This window comes from Psittacula echo (genome assembly GCF_963264785.1).
Source record: "Psittacula echo genome assembly, chromosome: 3".
In the NCBI taxonomy this organism is placed as follows: Eukaryota; Metazoa; Chordata; class Aves; order Psittaciformes; family Psittacidae; genus Psittacula; species Psittacula echo.
This window is the reverse complement of record NC_137736.1, coordinates 127,674,528-127,696,681: the sequence shown is the minus strand read 5'-3', so window position 1 is coordinate 127,696,681 and position 22,154 is coordinate 127,674,528. Positions and strand designations below refer to the sequence as shown.

At 53.7% G+C, this 22,154-nt stretch overlaps 3 protein-coding genes across 8 annotated transcripts; 2 read left to right on the top strand and 1 right to left on the bottom strand.

Moving 5' to 3' along the window:
* Positions 1-1,586: 1,586 nt before the first annotated feature.
* On the bottom strand, positions 1,587-4,887 carry LOC308218351 (hemoglobin subunit beta-like). The gene is given in 5 exon segments (XM_080612340.1): positions 1,587-1,745; positions 1,748-1,856; positions 2,538-2,760; positions 2,855-4,677; positions 4,750-4,887. Coding segments are annotated over 4 exon segments (441 nt in total). The 5' UTR covers positions 2,947-4,677; positions 4,750-4,887; the 3' UTR covers positions 1,587-1,728.
* Positions 4,888-4,992: 105 nt separating this feature from the next.
* On the top strand, positions 4,993-6,430 carry LOC308218350 (hemoglobin subunit beta). The gene is made up of 3 exons (XM_080612339.1): positions 4,993-5,178; positions 5,273-5,495; positions 6,200-6,430. The coding sequence occupies exons 1-3, from the start codon at positions 5,087-5,089 to the stop codon at positions 6,326-6,328; spliced, it is 444 nt and encodes a 147-aa protein (XP_080468465.1). The 5' UTR covers positions 4,993-5,086; the 3' UTR covers positions 6,329-6,430.
* Positions 6,431-6,566: 136 nt separating this feature from the next.
* On the top strand, positions 6,567-11,370 carry LOC308218349 (hemoglobin subunit epsilon). Of its 6 annotated transcripts, none has more exons than XR_013956365.1 (5): positions 6,567-7,209; positions 7,535-9,611; positions 9,706-9,928; positions 10,130-10,431; positions 11,135-11,370. XR_013956365.1 is itself a non-coding variant. In XM_080612338.1 (5 exons), exons 3-5 carry the CDS (start codon positions 9,409-9,411, stop codon positions 11,261-11,263), a joined length of 555 nt encoding a protein of 184 aa, XP_080468464.1. In that variant the 5' UTR covers positions 6,567-6,966; positions 7,535-7,656; positions 8,173-9,408; the 3' UTR covers positions 11,264-11,370. The 6 variants fall into 6 exon arrangements, 5 of the variants coding, with proteins under 5 accessions (XP_080468464.1, XP_080468463.1, XP_080468462.1 ...); XM_080612338.1 differs by lacking the exon at positions 10,130-10,431 and having other exon boundaries at positions 6,567-6,966; positions 7,535-7,656; positions 8,173-9,611; XM_080612337.1 differs by lacking the exon at positions 10,130-10,431 and having other exon boundaries at positions 6,567-6,966; positions 7,535-7,656; positions 8,170-9,611.
* The last annotated feature ends 10,784 nt before the right edge of the window (positions 11,371-22,154 follow it).

Below are 22,154 nucleotides of genomic sequence, written 5' to 3'. Positions count from 1 at the left end.
GCGTATGGACGCTGTGTCCATGGAGCAGTTACTGACACTGCAGCCTCCTCAGTTCTCAGGTCTGTGTTAACTGATGGAGTACGTGCATGAACGGACACAGGGCAGGACTAGAGCTGTAGTGAGAGAATCCAGCTTCAGGCCAGGTCACCCGTTACAGACGGCGGCAGAGCTTGTCCCTGGCTTTGCCACAGCCTCCTTGCATGACGTAAAGCGCATCTTTCAGTGCATCAGGGTTTTCACAATTACATTGGTAAGAATGCTTTGATTCTTTGACAGCCTCTCTGTTAGTGAGAAACACCTTGGACTGAGGTGCCCTGTCAGACAGGAAGGCAGAAAAAAGTCACACTTTTGAAGCTATGGTAACTGCAGGGATGGTACTGATCTGCTGGACTAACTCAGTGTTATCTGGAGCAGGCAGATAAGAGACAGCATAGTGCTCCTCAGATTTGTAACGACAGTTGCCAAGAAGGCAAGAGAACAGGCTCCATCCTGCATGAGGTAAGAGACCAGCCCTGCAAGGCTGAGTCACTTAATGTGAACAAGCAATGTGGTCATGACAGCTCAACCAGCAAAGTGCTGCTTTGCAAGAGCAAAGCTTATTTCTTTTGGGGTACGAGAACTCTTTTGCAGTGCAAGCAGTGTCAGCTCTCAGGAGCGTGTCAGTGCTGGTGACTGATAGAGCAAAAGCACTCACCCCATGCCATGCAGGCAAGGGTTACTGCATGTTTCTGCCAGGAGTCTGAAAATACAAACATGGTTCCTACTTGGTTCGGACATTCACTTGGTGCACAGCCCAGGTGTGATTTAGTCAGGCTCACAGCTATGCCCAGTTGTGTCACCCAGTTATTAGACTGGGGGACAGTCAATCAGCCCGATACAGTAATGGGGCAGCCAGGCTCCAAAATAAAATGAACTCCTGGGAAACAGGAGAGCTTAGGCTCGGAACAGCAGGGACAGTGATTGTGGAGCCATGGAATGGTTTGGGTTGAAGGGAGCTTAAAGCTCCTCCAGCTCCAACCCCTGCCACGGGCAGGGACCCCTTCCACTGGAGCAGCTTGCTCCAAGCCCCTGTGTCCAACCTGGCCTTGAGCACTGCCAGGGATGGGGCAGCCACAGCTTCTCTGGGCACCCTGGGCCAGTGCCTCAGCACCCTCACAGGGAACAGCTTCTGCCTAAGAGCTCATCTCAGTCTCCCCTCGGGCAGGTTAAAGCCATTCCCCTTGGCCTGTCCCTACAGGCCCTTGTCCAAAGTCCCACTTAGTCTGAGAATGATGATGATTTAGACAAAAAAACAACAACAAAAAAGCATTTTTCCTTCCCTGAAGGAGGTGACAAGTGATTGGCCACATCTCCCACTGCACGGTTTTGTACAAGGTTTTGTTCCACTTAATCCATCTAAGACTTGAACATCAAACCCAGCCATGTTACCTGATGTCTCAGTATTTCTATTCGTGTTTTGTAACATGTTTATTTCAGTTTTGTCTTGGATGTTTGCCTGAATTCTCCACCTTAAGCAAGTAGCAGTTGAATGAATTCATAGACAAGACCATGTTTCTTATTGCCCCCTGTGTGTGAGCATCCCATTCCCCAACACCGCCGGGTGCTTCCCACCCCATTCCCACAGACAGGTGACACCTCCTCATGGCAGTAGGTGTTTGTTTGGCAGTGGCAGACCAGCAGAACCAGAGCTTGTTCCCCCAGGGGCTGGGAGCCCGGGGCAGCAGAGGCTCAGTGGTACTTGTGGCCAGTGCGCGGGCCACCACTCGGACCATCTTCTGCCAGGCAGCCTGGCAGGCGGGCGTGAAGCCCTGCCCGAAGCGCAAGGCCAGGACGATGATGAGGATGTCACCCAGGAGCTGGCAATGGAGGGAGGAGAAGCCATCAGCCTGCGGGTCCCCCCTCCCTCCCCACCGTCCCTCCACCATTCGTGTGTGGACGGACATTGGTTATTGGGGAATTCATCCCAAAGGAACAGATCTATCACAGCCCCATGCTCCTTGCATGGGTGCACCTCCGGCACTCACCAGGATGCCTGGATGTGCTAGATCCTCCTCCCCAAACGCCTCCCTTTGCCTGCTGTGCAGTCTTCCCTCTGCTTCAACTTACCTCTTGTTTTCAAATCCTAACCCACCTTTGCTCTCTCAATCAGGTTCCCTCCTGCTCAAGTGCCTGTGTTCATTTTCTGCCCTAATTGAACCGCTCCACCACAGCCAAGCTCAAATCTTCCCTCCAGACCCTGCCTGGTTTCTTCCCTTCTGGTCTCTGGCTTCTCCAAGCCAACTTTGCTGCCTACCAGCACGTATTTGACTGTGCATTTCATTCCCATCCCAGATCTCTCCTCTCACAGATCCCAGCCCCATAACTCCTCTCTGTTCTCACCACATACACCTATTCACTGCCCCTTCCCATCCAGCACCGTGCCCTCAGCAGGGCTCCGGGGGTTCCCTGTAGGTCTCAGTGACTGTCAGACACCTCAGAGACCCCTAAATCCCTCTCCGGAGAAGAGGAACCTCCTCCGTGACCCATGCTCAGCTCACCCTGAAGTTCTTGGTCTCCACGTGCAGTTTGTCACAGCGGAGTTTGCTCAGTTGAGCAAAGCATTTCTTGATGCTGTCTGGGTTCTTGACGGCCTCTCCGAAGGAGGTGAGCACCTTCTTGCCATGGGCACGCACCTTGGGGTTGCTGAGAACGGTGGTGGCACCGGACAGGTTCCCAAAGTTGTCAAAGAACCTCTGTGTCCAGGGGTAGACAATCAGCAGCCTGCGGGGACACAAGGCACGGGCACGTTAATGCTCCCGAATGGAAGCGCTGCAGCTCCTCTGTCCACGGTGCAGACCCCAGGGGCTGGACCTACCTGGCCAGGGCCTCGGCTCCGCATTCCTCCACATTGACCTTGCCCCAGAGGCTGGCAATGAGCTGCTTCTCCTCGGCTGACCAGTGCACCATGGTGTCGGTCAGAGGCTTTCCCTGCGGCTTCCCTGAACAATGGAGGAAACGGAGCTGGAGTCTGCCCAGGGATTTTTAAACACCAGTAATGGCCTGTGCTAATCTCAGCTCATGGAGCCATTGATTGGGGCTGCAAAAGGAAAGATAGTGACTTTGGATGCTGTCCAAGGGGAAAAGAGGCCCTTTCCCCCCTCTGTCTTTGAGTGGGGAAGCATCACCACATCCCCATGCACTTGTGTTCACAGCCCATGTGCAGGTTGAGCTGCCTGTGTGGCTCCTCCCCAGTCCAGGTATCCAATATTGCAGAGGTAACTGGAGGTTGGGGGCTGAACACGGGGTGCAGACCCAAAAAGACACACTGTGATGTTCAAAGAGTTTGTAATCTCCTCCTTGAATGTGTTTTCAGACCCTTAATGGTGCCCTGCACTCCTGGGACACATCCTGAACAGCTCTCGTTGGACATCAGCCACCCCAGCTAAAAGGACCAGAAGCTCACTGGGATCCAAGGCTTGAACGATCACCTCAAATCTAGGCTCCAAGCTTCAAATGCAAAAGCCTCCTTTCTTGTCTGCTCTAGCAAAGAGCTTCAGAGTTGTTGTCCATCATCATGGAGGGCCCCGGAGCTGCTGTGAGGGCTGGAGCAGCTCTGCTCTGGATCCAGGCTGAGAGAGCTGGGCTGGGGCAGCCTGGAGAAGAGAAAGGAGGGGGTTGGGAATGGAGGAGCTTAAAGCTCCCTTCCACCCAAACCAGTCAGGGATTTTGTGATTCTATGATTATTAAAGGCAGAATGTAAGAGACACAGCCATGCATTATGGTAAAAAACGTGCCAAGAAAGTTAATTTCGTGTCCAGAAGGGACAGAGCATCTGCTCTCACTGGCCCCTACAGTGGACTTTGGCTGAGCAAAGTGATATTCCCCGAGCAGTCCCTGTGCCACGCAGAGCCCCATGGCCCTCCCCAGCCTCTGCCCCCTCTCGGGCTGCAGCATGCCCAAGGCACCGAGAGCAGCTCAGGAAGTGTTTGAGGTTTCTGGGTGGTGAATTCCTCCCGCCCCTTATCAGGGAGGAGGCAGAGACTCCGGAGCAGGTCTGTAGTAAACACAGCGCGGTTGAGTGTGAGGGTTGGGAACTGGGGCACCCCCAGGCTTGAGCCAGGGTCATAGAATCATGGAATCATGGAAGAGTTTGTGCTAACGGGACCTTGAAGCTCCTCCATTCCCAACCCCTGCCACGGGCAGGGACCCCTTCCACTGGAGCAGCTTGCTCCAAGCCCCTGTGTCCAACCTGGCCTTGAACACTGCCAGGGATGGGGCAGCCACAGCTTCTCTGGGCACCCTGGGCCAGCGCCTCAGCACCCTCACAGGGAAGAATTAAGTCATCAAACTGTTAAATAGCTGATAGGAAAGAACAGGGAGAACCCAAAGCCTGACACATCCTGAAAGAGGACGTGGAGCAACCCCTCACACTCTGGTGCGTTCAGAGGGAGGACCCAACAGCCCCAAGCCCAAGTCCTTGGCTTTGCAGCCACACAGCCACTGTGGTCTGCACCATCAGGAGGCACCAGCTTTGCCGTGCTGGGGCTTTGGGTGGAGAAAGCTCGTAGAACGAACTGCATTGGAAAAGCCCTTCACGATCTCCCAGTGCAACCATTGCCCGAAGGCCACCACTGCCCCATGGCACTGAGGCCTCGTCTCCATGGGGTGTGAACCCTTGCAGGGACGGTGCCTGCAGCCCTGCCCTGGGCAGCCTGTTCCAATGCCTGAGCACCCTTTGGGGCAGGAATTGTTCCTCAGCTCCATCTAAACCTGCCCTGGTGCAGCCTGTTCCAATGCCTGAGCACCCTCTCATGTCCCTCCATTGGGAGCTGGAAATCAAAGGACGGGCAGGGAAGGGCCCATGTGGGTCTGGGCACCGTGCCCCGGGGCCCCACCCTGACACCGTGTCCCCTCCCTCGGGGTGCCAGGGCTGCGAGGCCCCCCCGGGCGCAGGCAGTGGGGGGGTGCGGGGGCAGGAGGAGGAGCCGGGCGCACAGTATAAAAGCGTGGCCGGGCAGCGCCGGTCGCCAGCGTGCGACCCCTCGGGAGCAAGAGCCCAGACCTCCTCCGTACCCGTGGCAGCCACACGCTATCCTCCGCCGACACCATGGTGCACTGGTCAGCCGAAGAGAAGCAGCTCATCACCGGCCTCTGGGGCAAGGTCAATGTGGCCGAATGCGGAGCCGAGGCCCTGGCCAGGTAGGTCCAGCCCCTGGGGTCTGCACCGTGGACAGAGGAGCTGCAGCGCTTCCATTCGGGAGCATTAACGTGCCCGTGCCTTGTGTCCCCGCAGGCTGCTGATCGTCTACCCCTGGACACAGAGGTTCTTCACCTCCTTTGGGAACCTGTCCAGCGCCTCTGCCGTCCTTGGCAACCCCAATGTGCGCAACCATGGCAAGAAGGTGCTCACCTCCTTCGGGGAGGCCGTCAAGAACCTGGACAACATCAAGAACACCTTCGCCCAGCTGTCCGAGCTGCACTGCGACAAGCTGCACGTGGACCCCGAGAACTTCAGGGTGAGCCCAGCTCCCGCCACAGCTCGTGTCCCAGCACCACAGGAGGGGTGTACCCGGGATGTGCCAGTGCAGGAGGAAGAGGGGCTGGTGGCTGGAGCAAGGGGGAGCTGCAGGAGAGGGACAGAGAGGGAAGGGACCAACCTGCAGCTTGGTGAGAAGGCATCAAAGGGGCTGGGAGGTGCTGGGTAACGGAGAGGCCATTGGTGTGTGCAAGCCAGGATGAAGACAGGAAGGGGGCGAGGAGGTGGTTTCAGTGCGGAAAAGGAGGGGGGAGTAAAGTGAAAGCAGTTGTTGGACAGGAAGAGGTTTTGGCCAAGGGAAAGTGAAGGAGCAGGAGTGAAGCTTGGCACAGAGGAGAAAGGAGACGTGAGCGAGGAGTGAGAGGTGGCGGCTAGATGCCGAAAGCCAAAGGGAACGGGAGCTGTGAGTTCTGCTCCAAAGGAACTCCCGGACAGAGCCAGAAGGGAGAAATTACAGTTTAATCCACAAAATTCCTGGAGAAGTTTTGCTCCCTCTCCCCACAGCAGTGGCAGAACCCAGATCTCTAGAGTAAGAGCAGGGAACAAGCCTAACGTCCATCTTGAGGACTCCAGGGAGACTTTCAACCCTATGAAATGCCCAGAGGTTTCCCTGGGGCTGATGCGAGTGTTTGCCATGGGGATGTGTGGGGTGCTGCTAACCCCAGGGTGCTGTTGTTCCCCCAGCTCCTGGGTGACATCCTCATCATCGTCCTGGCCGGCCACTTTGGGAAGGATTTCACTCCCGACTGCCAGGCTGCCTGGCAGAAGCTGGTCCGCGCTGTGGCCCACGCTCTGGCCCGCAAGTACCACTAAAGAGCAGCACTGAAGCCCTGGCAGCACCCTCAGCACCCACTGACTTGCTGCTGCGGAGCCAACAGCTTCTTACAGCCAAATAAAGCTCATCTGTGAAGTCTCTGCTGAGTCTGAGTGTCCTTGGGAGCCATGAGGGCTTGGGGGGCCATGGCGATCCGGGGGTCCGGATGCCCGCGTGAGCAGGGAGCATGTTTTGCTCCTGGAAAACACCACCTCCCTTTGCTCTGTGTGTGGGGTTTTTGGGGGCTCTGTGGCATCTGCCTTTGGAAATGACACTTACAGAGCGTTGGGGAGGTGCAGCCCTGCTACCCCTGTGTTCAGGCACTGGGAAGTCCGCTTTAAAGACCTGTTTTGGTGTGAAACCTGCGTGTTTATTGTAGGCAAATTGGAGGATTCGTATTTTCTAGGGAGTAAATAAAGTGGAGACTTTAATCAACCGCTTTAACCCCGCTCCTGGCACAAAGCCTGCACGAAAAGAGCTGACTCATGGTGGCCAAGCAGCCGCTGGGTGGGGCCAGGCTGGAGATAAGCATTTTGCTATCAAGACACAGCCAGACTCTGTTTATTCACCTTCAACCCGTGCCTCCCATGCTGCAGCCATGGGGCCCAGCCCTGCCAGCTGGCAATCACTCCTGGAGGTGGGTATCAGCCGATGCTCTGCGCATCGCACTGTGGATGCTCGGTGCCTGCAGAGCAGGAGTCTCCAGGGTAGAGCTCGTTCTTGGCATGGGCAGCACTGTCTGAACCCAGCGTGATGCAGTGAAAGTGCTGCTGAAGGGACGTGCTGGATTTCTAAAGGGAACAAAGGTGGCACAGCTCCATGTCCCAGCATCTCCAACACCCTCTTTAAACTGTGTCCTGCTCCTGCTTCATCCACACCTGTGAGCATCCCACCCTCTGCCCCTGACCCTCTGGAGGGTATTAAAAGTGACCATAAATATCCCTTCTCTTGCTCAAAGGAACAGAATCATAGAATAGTTGGGGTTGGAAGGGACCTGCAGAGGTCATCCAGTCTAATAAAATGAGCTGATTCTATGATTTGGCTTCTAGTGTCAAGGCGGACACTGGGAAGGGGAGAAGATGATTTGTAGTAAGTCAGTCTCAAAGTACTTTCTCCCTGCAGGGGGTCTGGGCAGGCACAAGGGGCAGGTGTCCAGGCTCAGAAAAGCCAGGTTCCTGGATGATTTTTCTTGGGTTTTCTGGCAGATTTTCCCGGACTTTCATACGAAATGACTGTTGGCAGACCTCAGACTGAATTATGTGAACAAACGGGTCTCCTCCTGCAAGCAAAGTGACTGGGCTAGAAATGAGCTGAGCAGACCTCTCAGGTGAGACCCCACAGGTCAGTGCAGGGAGGGCTGTGCTCTCCCTGCTGTCCATGTTCCCACCAGGATCCCCCTTCCCAGGAGCATGGGTGAGTGTTTCCATCCCCAGCACCAGCAGCATGGCAGGATGGACACAGTGCCACTGGTGCTGCCCACGGCATCATTCCCGTCCCCATCCCCAGCGAGGGGATGACACCTCGGTCCCTGTCTCCCAGCAAACAGGTCCTGTGAGATGTGCTCTCCCTGCGCTGCTTTCCCTGCTCCTAGTTTGTCTCAGTGATATTTTTGCTGCATGTTCTCTCCCCAGCAAGGTGCTCGATGTGATTTATCATCGTGCTCCAGCTCAGCAGCCTGCAGGCACTGGATTTGCTGCAGGAAAGGCAGATGTAGGCAACTCTGATAGAGACAATTCATCCCTATTCCACGGGAAAATGTCCCCAGCTACATGGGGAAGGAGATATTGTCTCTTTAAATTCTTCTTTTGACTGATTTTCCTCCTCGTTCCTGTGTTTTCAGTAGAAGGCCAAGAAGACACTTGGCAGGAGGTGGCCCATGGAGGAAAGCAAGCCCTGATGTCTGGAGAGGAGCTTGGCCAGCCCTTGAGCTCTGCTGCAGCCTGGCCACCTAAATACCCCATCCAACAAGATCCAGCACCTCTTACTTAGCCCAACCCAAATCCCATGAAGAACAACAGGAATACAGTAGATTGCTCCAGGTGCTTTGGGATCAGGATCAAAGCCCCTCTGCTTCCAGCAAGGACAGTGTTTCCTGGGTTTTTTTATGCAAAAAATCATGGAATCATGGAATGATTTCTGTTGGAAGGGACCTTAAAGCTCCTTCCAGTTCCAAACCCCTGCCACGGGCAGGGACACCTTCCACTACAGCGGATTGGAAAGGGTGATCCTGTCTGATAGTTGCTCCCTGCCCAGCAGAACAGCCCCTGGCTGGTCCTATCACATCTGAGGGAGAATATTTGGGTGAGCTTCTGCCTGCTCCAGAAAGGACAAGTAAACCAAGCAGGTCCAGTTATAGGGGGAGGACATTAATGCAGAGTTAATGCAGATTTCAGCGGCAAAGCCTGGGCATCCTTTGAACAACTCCAGCATTACCCACAGGTCCCAATACAGGAAGGAAACTGGGGCTTTCCTGCAGTGCTGGGACCTGCAGGGTTTGCTCTGCCAGGGGCTGCATTTTGGCAGGAGCATCCATTATGTCCAGAGAAGGGCAATGTGAACAAGGGATGGGACAAGAGGAACCGGCCTCAAGCTGCACCAGGGCAGGTTTAGATGGAGCTGAGGAACAATTCCTGCCCCAGAGGGTGCTCAGGCATTGGAACAGGCTGCCCAGGGCAGGGCTGCAGGCACCGTCCCTGCAAGGGTTCACACCCCGTAGAGACGAGGCCTCAGTGCCATGGGGCAGTGGTGGCCTTGGCAGGGCTGGGAGTGGTTGGACCGGATGCTCCTGAAGCTTCTTCCCAACCCAGTTCATTGATTCTATGATTTTGCTGGTGGAGGCTGAGGCAAATCCAGGCTCACACCCACCGAGCCCCATGTTGAGCCCTGACGGAGCTGCCCTGCAGTGGTTTGTGCAGCCCTTTCCCTGCAGAGGGGCCCACGCTGGTGGGGGGATGCCTGCACAGAAGGGCAGGGATAAAGCTCTTGCGGTCAGGATAACCAGAGGCCCCTTCTCCATGCACCACACCCTGACCACCCCCTTCTGCTGCCCCCTGCGGGGACCCCCAGCGCGCCCCAGCCAATGGCCCCGCGGGGAGGAGCTGCCCCAGGGGATAAAAGCCTGCGTGGGGTCTGCAGCGCAGCCACGGGTCCGTGTCCTCCTCCTGCCGCCGCCGCAGCCTCCGCCGACACCATGGTGCACTGGTCAGCCGAGGAGAAGCAGCTCATTGCCAGCCTCTGGGGCAAGGTCAACGTGGAGGAATGCGGAGCCGAGGCCCTGGCCAGGTAGGTCCAGCCCCTGGGGTCTGCACCGTGGACAGAGGAGCTGCAGCGCTTCCATTCGGGAGCATTAACGTGCCCGTGCCTTGTGTCCCCGCAGGCTGCTGATCGTCTACCCCTGGACACAGAGGTTCTTCTCTTCCTTCGGGAACCTGTCCAGCCCCACGGCCATCATCGGCAACCCCAAGGTGCGTGCCCACGGCAAGAAGGTGCTCACCTCCTTCGGGGAGGCTGTCAAGAACCTGGACAACATCAAGGCAACCTACTCCAAGCTGTCGGAGCTGCACTGCGACAAGCTGCACGTGGACCCCGAGAACTTCAGGGTGAGCCATGTTTGCAGCCCCAGCCCCTTCCAATGGCTTGTGGGGAGAGGCAGGTTTTGCTCTGGAATGGGGGGGGGTGCCCCTTGCAGCACTGTCAGGGGATGCTCTCTTTGGCTGGTGGTACTCGTGTGAGGTGACAGCTTGTTTGGGGCTGGTTTTAACAGTTTTGGTGACTTTCACACACCAAAGTCCCATTTTTAGCCCCAGCACAGCCATGGGGAGAAGGAGGTCTTGGGAGACCTGAAGGAGATCTGGCTGGGGATACAAGACACGGAGGGGAAGGCGCAGCTTGGCTGGAGGGGGCAGAGGGAAGCGAAGCACTAGAGGAAATTGTGGGTCCTGCAGTGAGATGCGCAGCTTGAGATCCACAGGGCAGATTCCTGCCTTGTCCAGCGCGTGCTGCCTGTGGGGATAGGACCCTCCCTCCAACACTCTGATGTAAAACCAGATCATTTTCTTCATTTACATCTAAAGAGAAAGAGAAAAAAACATCATTTTGCCGGGTGGGTCTCCAGGCCAAATTGCTTTAAAATCCCCAGAATGGGGGCGAACAGTTTTAAAGTTTCCTTTTTGGTTTTCTTTTCACTTCTTAAAGAATGAAGCAAATATAATTTTAGAATTATAGAATCAACAGAAACTTTCCAAAAACCCAAGAGTTTTCTACGGAAAAGCTGAGGGTTTTGTTCTAGCAGTCCCAGGGAACACAGAGTGACCCATACCCAGCCCTGCAGCCCCATAGCCAGACCCAATAACCAGCCCTGCAGCCCCATAACCAGACCCCATACCCAGCCCTGCAGCCCCATAACCAGCCCCCATACCCAGCCCTGCAGCGCCAGGCTCCCTCTGATAATGCGGAGAAGGAAGAAGAGGGATGTGCAGAATGTGAGGGTCTCTTCCAGAGGGGAATCCAGCCTCGGGGGGAGGAGTCAGGAGGAAGGAAGCGCAGCCTGTGGGTTGCGTGGTGCTGTGTGGGGAGGAGAGGGACCTGGGGGGAGTCTCCTGCTGCAGGAAGACCAGGGGAGCAGAGCTTGCAGAAAGGAAGGAGCCGTTTAGAGCTAAAGACACAGCAGCACAGGGTGAGGTTGTGGAGCTGTGTGCAGCAGGACCCTTCTCCAAGGGGTTGTGGGTCCACCACGGCACCCCCAACTATGGTCCCTGTGCCGTGGTCCGCAGCATTAACCCTTCTGCTTTCCTCTTTTCCTCCAGCTCCTCGGGGACATCCTCATCATTGTCCTGGCTTCCCACTTCGCCAAGGACTTCACCCCTGCCTGCCAGTTCGCCTGGCAGAAGCTGGTGGGTGTCGTGGCTCACGCCCTGGCCCGCAAGTACCACTGAGCATCCCCCGTGGGATGGAAGGGTCCCTGCTCCGCCACCAGCACTGCTGAGCCCAAGGAGATGCTCACTGGGTATTGACCACCAAATAAAGTCCTTCTCCAGCACCACGTCTGCAGTGTCCCTGTGTCTGTGCCGAGCAGGGAGGCGGCCAGGGGAGGTTGTGCTCTCAGAGCAGTGACATCCTCTTGTTCCTGAGGGCTGTTGCAGGCAGAGGTTCGTTGACTCTGGAGTGCTCCCTCATGTGTGCTCCCTGCCAGTGCATGACAGGGACTGGGAAGGGAAAACCCATGCAAAGGGATCTGGCACCAGGGAGTGTTCCAGAGAGGGGCATGGGAATAATAAGGGATTGTGAAGAATCCACTGCTTCCCAAGGGGGGTTATCGTGCGTGTATCAGACCCTCATCCCCATGCACCCACAGTGCCAATGACCCCCCTTGCAGACTGAGATCATTCAGTTCCCAGTGACACCCAGTGAATAAAACCCACCATGGTAACTGGTATCTGGGCTTTGCCATGCCTCGCCCTCCTCCTCCCATCTGAGGGGCCTTCATGATGCATGGAGCAAGGCTGTGGGTCAGGCTTTGCTGTTCATTCATTGGGACAATGGTGACAAATTCCTTTTTTTAGCTATTTTATTATGCAACATTTTAATAAACCCCCCATGAAGATGGTCAAGACCGTGTTTGTCTTACTTTTAAATCCTGTCTTAAACCAAGACTGGAGACTCTTTGCATAAGGGGGCTGACAACCAGAGCTGTTTACAGCATCTGGGGCAGCAGAGCCCTGGCTCTGATCGATAGGAGTTTCTGGAGTTATCATGGAGAACACGGTTGTTTTTGCTCATAATCCTTCAAATCATGCCCTCACCTCACCTGGGCTCAGCAAACGCCCCCCATGAGCCAAACCCACGGAGAACAAGCAGCTCCTGTCAGTGCTGCGCAGGCAGCGTGTGCTGACCCTGCCTTGGGCAGGGAACCAGAGCAGGGCTCCTGCAGTGCCCTTCCCACTGCGTTATCCCATGGCTCTGCCCTCGGAGTCTGCAGAAGTTTGCTGCCTTTTCTCACCTACGGCTTGTTTTGAAGGGAAAGATGCAAGTTGAAGGTGCTTCTGTAACTGCTTCGTTTGGATGCTGTAAGAGACAGGGCTGAAGTGGGGTGGGGGGAGGACATAGATTTTCCCATCACAGTGTGGAAGATGGGGGTTCCTCTTTCCCAAATCTGTGCAGGGTTCCAAGCCAAGTTCTGTGATGAAGAAGGCTCAGACTGTGTAACCTGCAGGCCCTTGTCCTTGGAGGCAATGCTGAAAGGTGTCACACAGACCATGACAGAGGACAACAAAATGAAGAGGAGATCTGAACCCGTGGTGAAGAAGATAAGGTCCTGTTGTTCGCCATCTCTCTGGAGGACAGACAGGTCACCATGGGATGGAGGCAAAGGGGATGGGACAAGGTGTTCCCTGGTCATCAGGCAGCCAGAGGAGATGGAGAGCCTGGATATGATCAGGACTATGCTCCTCTGTGGGCACCTCAGCCCTGTTTCAGCTGCCCTTGTGCTCGCTGGCATGGTCACAGAGCCCTGGGGGGGGGGCAGGAGGCCATCAGCTGGACAAGGGGCATGGCAAAAAGCACTGCTGAGTCCAGGGAGGTGAGAAAGGAGATGAGGAAGAGCTGGGGCACGTGGGGGTAGGAGTTCATCCCCATGGGCAAGGAGCACAGCACCCCTGGAGTGGTGGGGACAGACAGCCCAAGGTCAGCGAGGGCCAGCATGGAGAGGACATGCACGGCTGGCGGAGGCTTTGGTCTGCTTTGCTGGCACACAGAATAGCACAGTTTCCATGAGCAGAGCAGATTGAGGTGGAAATCTGGGGTAAGATGATGTCCTTCACACCCAGGCAATGTGGTTACCAGAAGGTCTGTGACCATGAGGCTGGTCCAGTGCTTTTGGTGTCCTATCACTGCTTAGGAATTGCAATCTGCACAGCCCAGATTTGGTTCAGGTCTAGTTTAGAAATGGTAGAAACCTCCTGAATGCCCATGAATGTCAGCCCTGAAATGATGGGAAGCTCATCCAGCAGGTTGATGGATTGTTCTCCTGTCACAGCAGCTTCTCTGAGATCCAAGACAGCACTGCAAAGGTTTGATGGATGAGCACATCGTGTTGCTTTGGGAGGAAAGGAAGGGAATTTCCATAACAACAGCACAGACTAATTACTGAGTAGATTCTATGGGAGGAGGATTTGTTCTTGTGAAAATTGGTGGGGAAAAGCATTAGGAAATGGTGCTTCTCCTTAGCCATCAGATGCCACCTCTACTTCTGGAGCCTGTCCCAGAACTGCAGAACCATCATGAGAATGGAGCCCCAGGTCTGCAGATGGTGGGATGGAAAATATAACTTCTCTTTTCTCTCATAACAATCATTGTTTGCAGGTTTTATAGGTGTTCAGAAAGGGAATCAGCCAAGTGTCTGTGCTGGGCCAGTGAATGGAGTCCCTGCAGTGAAAAGTGTGGTGATGCCTTTTGTGCTTGGGAGAGAAACAGTCGTGGGGTTTCTCTTTTGTTAAATGCTGCGGCACATTGAGATGGAACCCTCAAACCTCCTGCTTAAGCCTGCAACGAGTTAATCAAACCCCAGAGCCTTTAAAGGGATTCTTGTTTGATGCTTCCTGTCAGTGGAAGGAGCAGGATAACCAAAGGACTATCAGGAATAACTATTTTAATTCATCCTGATCCCCACACTTGCCAAAATAACAGGAGCAGGGAAAAAAAAAAGCAGTTACTTCTTAGAATGAGGCAAAAATACTCTTTAAGTGACTCTGCTGCCTCTGCTGGAGTTATATATAGTGTAAGGAAGGATTTGATGCCTCTAGAGGGAATTCTCTGTCAGGAGTGCCAGAGCTTCAGAAGACAGGTCTCAGAGCTGGCGGGGTTGGGATGTGATCAGAACACAGCTCAGCCATCCATGCGATCTGCTTGTGGTGCTTTCCCAAGGGAAATGAGGATGGATGCTAATGTACTCGTTCAGGGTCTGCAGAAGACACTTCATTGCTCAAGAGAAGTAAAACAAGATGTTGTTTTCCCCAAGCAGCAGCAGCACCGAATGGCTCCATGCCCCTGCAGCAACCATTGCCGGTAGCTTTTACACGGCACGTTGTGTTACAGACATGGACAGTGTCCTGGGTTCAGCAGCAGCAGTCACTTCTTCTCCTTCTTAGTAGCTGGTGCAGCGCTGTGTTCTTGACTTTCGGCCTGGGTTCAGTACTGATAACACCGATGTTTTCAGTTGCTGGTCAGAATGTTTACCCTGACCAAGGACTTTGTGAGTCTCATGCTCTGCCAGGGAGGAGGGGAAGCGGGGAGGAAGCAGGGACAGGATGCCTGACCCAAACTAGCCAAAGAGGTATTCCATACCATAGTACGTCATAGCCGGGATGTAACTGGGAGTCCCCCGGAAGGGCTGGATCACTGCTGGGTGGGGGAATTATTGGTCGGCGGGTGGTGAGCAGTTGTATTCTCTTCCCTTGTTATTTCCTTTATCATTATTATTATTGGTGGTAGCAGTAGTGGTTTGTGTTATACCTTAGTTACTGGACTGTTGTTATCTCAACCCATGGGAGTTGCATTCTTTCGATTCCCCTCCCCATCCCTCCAGGAGTGGAGGCAAGAAAGGTGGGGAGGAAGTAGACTGCGTAGTTCTAATTTACGGCCTGGGCTTAAACCACGACTGGAAAGGTGATGGAACAACTTATTCTTGACACCATCTCTAGACATATCAAGGATGAGGGGGTCATTAAGAGTAGCCAACATGGCTTTACCAAGGGGAAGTCATGTTTGACCAACCTTATAGCCTTCTATGAGGAAGTAACTAGGTGGATGGATGATGGTAGAGCGGTAGATGTGGTTTTTCTTGATTTCAGTAAGGCCTTTGATACTGTCTCCCACAGCATCCTCATAGATAAGCTAAGGAAGTGTGGGCTTGATGATCAGGTAGCGAGGTGGATCAAGAACTGGTTGAAAGGAAGAAGGCAGAGAGTTGTGGTCAATGGGGCAGAATCTAGCTGGAGGTCTGTGACTAGTGGAGTCCCTCAGGGGCCGGTGCTGGCACCAGTGCTGTTTAATATTTTCATCAACAACCTGGATGAGGGAACTGAATGTACCCTCAGCAAGTTCACTGATGACACTAAACTGGGAGGAGTGGCTGACACACCAGAAGGCTGTGTTGCCATTCAGCGAGACCTGGACAGGCTGGAGAGTTGGGCGGGGAGAAACTTGATGAAATTCAACAAGGGCAAGTGTAGAGTCTTGCATCTGAGGAGGAACAACCCCATGTACCAGTACAGGTTGGGGGTTGACCTGCTGGAAAGTAGTGAAGGGGAAAGGGACCTGGGGGTCCTGGTGGATAGGAGGATGACCATGAGCCAGCAATGTGCCCTTGTGGCCAAGAAGGCCAATGGCATCCTAGGGTGCATTAGAAAGGGTGTGGTTAGTAGGTCAAGAGAGGTTCTCCTCCCCCTCTACTCTGCCTTGGTGAGGCTGCATCTGGAATATTGTGTCCAGTTCTGGGCCCCTCAGTTCAAGAAGGACAGGGAATTGCTTGAAAGAGTCCAGCGCAGAGCCACAAAGATGATTAAGGGAGTGGAACATCTCCCTTATGAGGAGAGGCTGAAGGAGCTGGGTCTCTAGCTTGGAGAAGAGGAGACTGAGGGGTGACCTCATCAATGTTGACAAATACGTAAAGAGTGAGTGTCAGGATGATGGAGCTAGGTTTTTCTGAGTGATGTGCAGTGATAGGACAAGGGGTAGTGGGTGTAAACTGGAGCATAAGAGGTTCCATGTGAACATCAGGAAGAACTTCTTTACTGTGAGAGTGACAGAGCAGTGGAACAGGTTGCCCAGCGGGGTTGTGGAGTCTCCTACATTGGAGATATTCAAGGCCCGGCTGGACAAGTTCCTGTGTGATGTACTCTAGGTTACCCTGCTCTTGCAGGGGGGTTGGACTAGATGATCTTTTGAGGTCCCTTCCAACCCTCGGGATTCTGTGATTCTGTGATTCTGTGCCTCTCAGACCAGAGGGGTGCGATTGAGCTTGCCCAGCCCATAGGCTCCCAGCCCCCTGGCTGGTGGGGCAGAGAAGACCTTGGTGCTGAGTTAGAACTGCTCAGAGAAAAAGAAAATGTCGGTGTTTTCTCAACCCTGTTTTGGTCACAAGCCCAAAACAGCATCAGAGGAGCTACTGCAAGGAAAAAGAGCTCTGTCCCAGCCCATACACATCCAAACCCATCACCTCACCGCCCAGGCAGCTATTGCCAGCGCAGCCCTTGCTGCCTGTTTGTCCATCTATCCACATACATCTTCATCAGCCATTGCTGTTTCTTCCCTCCAAAACCGTCTCCTCCTGTATTTTCCACAGCCCGGGTGCCTCTTGCTGGAACACGGGGACACTGCAGGGATGCAGCTGCTGCTATCTGGAGGAGGGAGAGGACATTTCTGTAGGGACCAATTTGGTGGCCTTCTATGATGGGGCTACGGAACTGATGGACAGGGGCAGAGCAGTTGATGTCATCTACCTGGACTTGTGCAAAGTGTTCGACACTGTCCCACATGACATCCTTGTCTCTACATTGGAGAGACATCAATTGGATGGGTGGACCACTCGGTGGATAAAGAACTGGCTGGGTGGCTTCACGCAAAGAGTTGTGGTCAATGGCTCGATGTCTGGCTGGAGACCGGTAACGAGTGGTGTCCCTCAGGGATCGGTGTTGGGACCGGTCTTGTTCAACATCTTTGTCGGTGACATGGACAGTGGGATTGAGTGCGCCCTCAGCAAGTTTGCCGATGACACCAAGCTGTGTGGTTTGGTTGATACGCCGGAGGGAAGGGATGGCATCCAGAGGGACCTCGACACGCTTGTGAGGTGGGCTGATGCCAACCTGATGAAGTTTAACCATGCCAAGTGCAAGGTCCTACACCTGGGTGGGAGCAATCCCAGGCACAGCTACAGGTTGGGCAGAGAAGAGATTCAGAGCAGCCCTGCAGAGAAGGACTTGGGGGTGTTGGTTGATGAGAAAATGAACATGAGCCGGCTGCAGTGTGCGCTCGCAGCCCAGAAAGCAACCGTATCCTGGGCTGCATCAAGAGGAGCGTGACCAGCAGGTCGAAGGAGGTGATCCTGCCCCTCTGCTCTGCTCTCGTGAGACCTCACTTGGAGCATTGTGTGCAGTTCTGGTGTCCTCAACATAAAAAGGACATGGAACTGTTGGAACAAGTCCAGAGGAGGCCACGAGGATGATCAGGGGACTGGAGCACCTCCTGTATGAAGAAAGGCTGAGAGAGTTGGGGCTGCTCAGCCTGGAGAAGAGAAGCTGCGTGGAGAGCTCAGAGCAGCTTCCAGAATCTGAAGGGGGCTGCAAGGATGCTGGGGAGGGACTCTTCATCAGGGACTGTAGTGACAGGACAAGGGGTGATGGGGTCAAACTGAAACAGGGGAAGTTTAGATTGGATCTAAGGAAGAAATTCTTTACTGAGAGGGTGGTGAGGCACTGGAATGGGTTGCCCAGGGAAGCTGTGAATGCTCCATCCTTGGTGGTGTCCAAGGCCAGGTTGGATGAGGCCTTTGGTGGCATGGTTTAGTGTGAGGTGTCCCTGCCCATGGCAGGAGGGTTGGAACTAGATGATCTTAAGGTCCTTTCCAGCCCTAACTATTCTATGATTCTATGACCAACACCCAGTGCTATAACAGCAGTGGGTGCTGTTTAGATCCTGAGTTTCAGACAGGATCTAAAGCCTTGAAGTGAAGCTTTAAGAACTGTGCTTTTTCCCCAGGATCATTCACTAAACACAGATGTGCCAATGGGATGTTTTGCTCCTGCCTCTGAAGTGGCTGGCGCTGAGCACTCTCAGAGATGGGAAACTGACTCCTCTGGTCCTTACAGAGAGCCTGACAGATGGTTCTGTAAAGCATGACTGAGCAAGGATGATGCTCTCTCCAGGCTCTGTGTTCATCCTTCTGGGTAGAAGCTGAGCATTCATCAGGGCAGGAGCCTCTCCCATGGCACAGACCCAGCTTGGCTGCTCAAACCCATCCTTTCCCTGTGTGCAGACACGTTGCTTGTGTGCCTCAACAAGGAGGGAGAAGCAGGTGAGGAATGTTCCTTCCTTGTGCTCACTGTGTAGCAATCAAAGTACTTCACAGAGGAGCACTGGTGGGCAGGATGCCCATCCTCTGGGGCAGCCCTGTGGCTTGAGTTTCTCAGTTTAATGGCTATTCACCCAGGCCAGAACAGTCAATGATGCACAGAGTGAACAAGAGATGTCTGTGGGACATCCAGAGCACATTTAGAAATTATGAGGATGAGGAGCACATTCACATCTGTACACCCAGGGTCAAATGCTTGAATCTATTTGCATTTTGAAGATGATTGCACCGCCCTGGAAAGCTATCTGTTGATTTAACTCACCCAGCTCATGATTCAGCTGGCAAAGGGAGAGCAGAGGCACAGATGTCTGGAGCTTTGTGTGGGAAGTGGGGCAGTTGGAAATAGCCTGATTCCATTCTTCATGGCGTGCTAATGAGTTTAGCCACATGCCTCCATTGAACAATGAATGCCACGTTCCCCCATTGAACAATGCCACGTTCCCCCAATGAACAGTGAATGCCACGTTCCCTGTTTGCACAGACAGATGGGAAGTGAATTCCGTGACTGCTGAGTGCTGGAGAAGTTTAACTTCTTCCACATCAGCCACCGCAGCCCCCAGAAGAGCAGCAGAAAAACCTGGCAAATAAATAGCACATGAAAAAGAGCATTTTATAACTTGTATAACATGTTGTTTACTCGTTACCCCAAAAGGCACCATTCCTGTACTCAAACCTTCAGCCCTCTAAGCGCTGCTTTTCCTTTATGATCCATGTTCCACACAGCGCTTTGTTTCCCTGAGGTGTTCGTGGGCTGCACATTGGAGTCCTTCTGTTGACAGTTGTGTAGAAGAAATGAAAGCTGGGTTTGTGCACACTTGCTGCATTTACCCACAATTGAGAGCTGTAAGAGCAACGTCCCTGCTAAGGATGGGAGTTGCTGTATCAGTGACACACAGAGGTATCTGTCACTTTGAGCAGCTCGGTGTGCTGTCGATCAGAGCTATGGCAATGGCAACAACAACTAGAACAGTAAATGATCTCCTAAGGGGGATGACAATGCTCTGAGTTGCCAGTGCCTTGTCAAACGTGGACTTGCAGCAGTGACCATGTCCCTGCGGGGTCAGGGTGGGTGACAGAGACACTGCAGTAACTGCTGCTGCTCCTGTAGCTCCGTGTCGAGGCCACGCAGCGCTGGCAGCTGCACAGGCACAGAACAGGGAGAAAGCTGCAGCCCCTTTCCCTTCCCCTTCCACTGAAGGGCAGGTGATGGGGTAGCACAGGGTGAAGGTGCAGGACAAGCAGGATCTGCCAGGAGACGAGCCATACTCCAAGCCATGGGCACAAGGAAGTGGGCACAAGGAAGTGCTTCCCAGAGCTCCGGAGGACAGGGCTGCCCAGCGGAGGCAGGGATGGTGAGAGAGACCTTTGTCCTCCTGCAATAATGAACTTGGATTGAAGTTTGAATTGAATGAATTCAATTCAATGAAGATTGAAGCCTGGTTTGGATTGAAGGGACCCTAAAGCTTATTCAGTCCAAACCCCCTGCCATAGGTAGGGACACCTTGTGCTAGAGCAGCTTGCTCCAAGTCCCTGTGTCCTGCATGGATGGGGTGAGGCTGTGTGCACTACGGACTGAGAATGGAGGGGTGGAAAAGGCTGGGAATCAAGAGGAAAGGCTGCAAATCCAATACAGAGCACTGAAGAGGGACCCACATGGAAGCAGAGACCATCCCTGAGGGCCAGGGAGGGACAGTGATATTGCTCACAGCAGCTGAGAGAAGAGGCTGCAGCAATGTCCTGCAGGGATGTGGCCCCTATGCAATAGATGATGGTATCATTGGCTTTACAGATGAGTAGCCTGGGGAAGATAAAGCAGGAAAAAGGCCTGATCCAGCAACTCAAAGTGCTCATCTCTGCTCTGTCACATCTTCAAGGAGGAGAAAAGAAATTACATCTTCATGCTGAGAAACCAGACTGCTTTCATTGCCCTGGGAAATCGAATCCTGCATTACCTCAGATTGCTAATGAAAAAGGGGCCTTTAAGGGAGGCAGCGCATCAGCACAGAGCATGTCCCCAGGGAACAGCAACTCTGGCTTCCCTGCTGATCACAGAATCCCAGAATCCCAAGGGTTGGAAGGGACCTCAAAAGATCCTCTAGTCCAACCCCCCTGCAACAGCAGGGTAACCTAGAGTACATCACACAGGAACTTGTCCAGCCGGGCCTTGAATATCTCCAACGTAGGAGATGATGGGCATTCCCTGCATGGCTCATTTCCATTACTGGATTTTCTTCCCTTGCTGTCTGAGGTACCTCATTGCGGTGCTGGGAATGGCTCATCAAAGGCTCCACCAGCCCATCCTTCTGATGCTGGCCACCAAGGACCTCAGCCTGACTGTGCACCCTGCCCATGGTGCTGCATATCTGCTGGATTGGGGCTGAAGAGATCAGCTTCCAGCCTCACCCAGATGCTCTGCATCCATGCCTTCTCCTTCAAGAAGTCCCCAGTGCTCCTGGCCATGGCCTTTGGTCATTACATGGCCATCTGCTGAGGTGCTCCTCCATCCTCACCAGTGCCAGGACTGAAAAGATGAGGCTGGGGATGGTTTGCTGGTCATGTCCAGAGAGGAGCAGACCAAAGCCCTCTCACTTCTGTGCTGTCCTCGTTCTATGTCCCCATGGTCAGCCCATCAATGGATGGACCAGTACAGGAAGAATACTGCACCCTTTAGCCACGTGCTCATGGCTAACATCTGCCTTTTTGTCCCACCTGTGTTTAACTTCATCATCTACAGCATGAAAGCCAACCCCATTCACAAAGACCTCCTCTGGCTCCTGTGTCAAACACTGGCCAGGCCATGGCAGGCAGCCCAGGAGTCACTGGGAAGTGGGAATCTTGCCTACCCAAAATGCCCATAAAAAGTGGAGAAGCACCAAATGAAGAACATCAGGGAGAGGCAGGGATCAAGCCTGGTGTCCTGTGAATCGAAGAGCAGCACTCTCAGCTCCACAATAGCCAGCAGCCAGCACGTACAGGGAGAGACGTGTGGCTCATGGATGCTGCATTTTGCTTTGATGCCAAAGGGGGTTGCGCTATTTCCCAGGATGGAAATAATGCACGGACAGCAGAAATGGAGGGCAAGGCACATGTTCCCACTTTCCATTCCTGGGATTCCTATTGAAAGGAAAGGAGAAAGTCTGAGGAAGCTACTGTTGGTCATTTCCTAGTGCAGCATCTTCAGTCAAAGATCCCCCTTATCACGCACAAGAATTCACAGAAGAGTAATCATGCCATAAAGCAAAGCTGTCTTCACATCTCTCTCACTCCAGTGATGGGGATCCAGACTTCAGAGTTTGTTGAGACAGCAAGAAGGCATCTCACTTTGGTGAACAGTTCTTAACATGGAGAGCTACAGCGCCACAAGGCAGAAAGCTTATGGAGATGGAGGGACACGGTACCTGGTTCATGACTGAATTATGAGCTTCTCTATGCCAGGATGCAGAGAGCTGTGCTGTGATACTCTATTGACTGTGTTGCACCAGAGGGCAAAAAGACTTATTCTGGATGGAGGGTGAAAGCAGACTCATCCAGAAAGCCCACCTCTAGATTTGGGAGTCATGGAGGGAGTTCACTGGTCCCTGCTCTGGCTTTTCCTTGTCCTGCAGAAGAATAAGAGGAGGAGCACCATGCAGGTACCTGGACCGGGGCTCTGGCATTGGCACTCCTCACATTGACATCTGAGTGTGGCTTCCAGTGCTTTG

Excerpts from the sequence above, each read along its gene's own strand:
- LOC308218350 (XM_080612339.1), top strand. The coding sequence starts at position 5,087 with ATGGTGCACTGGTCAGCCGAAGAGAAGCAGCTCATCACCGGCCTCTGG. Across the intron at positions 5,179-5,272 it reads GGAGCCGAGGCCCTGGCCAG|GCTGCTGATCGTCTACCCCT; the intron begins GTAGGTCCAGCC and ends GTGTCCCCGCAG. Across the intron at positions 5,496-6,199 it reads TGGACCCCGAGAACTTCAGG|CTCCTGGGTGACATCCTCAT; the intron begins GTGAGCCCAGCT and ends TTGTTCCCCCAG.
- LOC308218349 (XM_080612338.1), top strand. The coding sequence starts at position 9,409 with ATGGCCCCGCGGGGAGGAGCTGCCCCAGGGGATAAAAGCCTGCGTGGG. Across the intron at positions 9,612-9,705 it reads GGAGCCGAGGCCCTGGCCAG|GCTGCTGATCGTCTACCCCT; the intron begins GTAGGTCCAGCC and ends GTGTCCCCGCAG. Across the intron at positions 9,929-11,134 it reads TGGACCCCGAGAACTTCAGG|CTCCTCGGGGACATCCTCAT; the intron begins GTGAGCCATGTT and ends CTTTTCCTCCAG.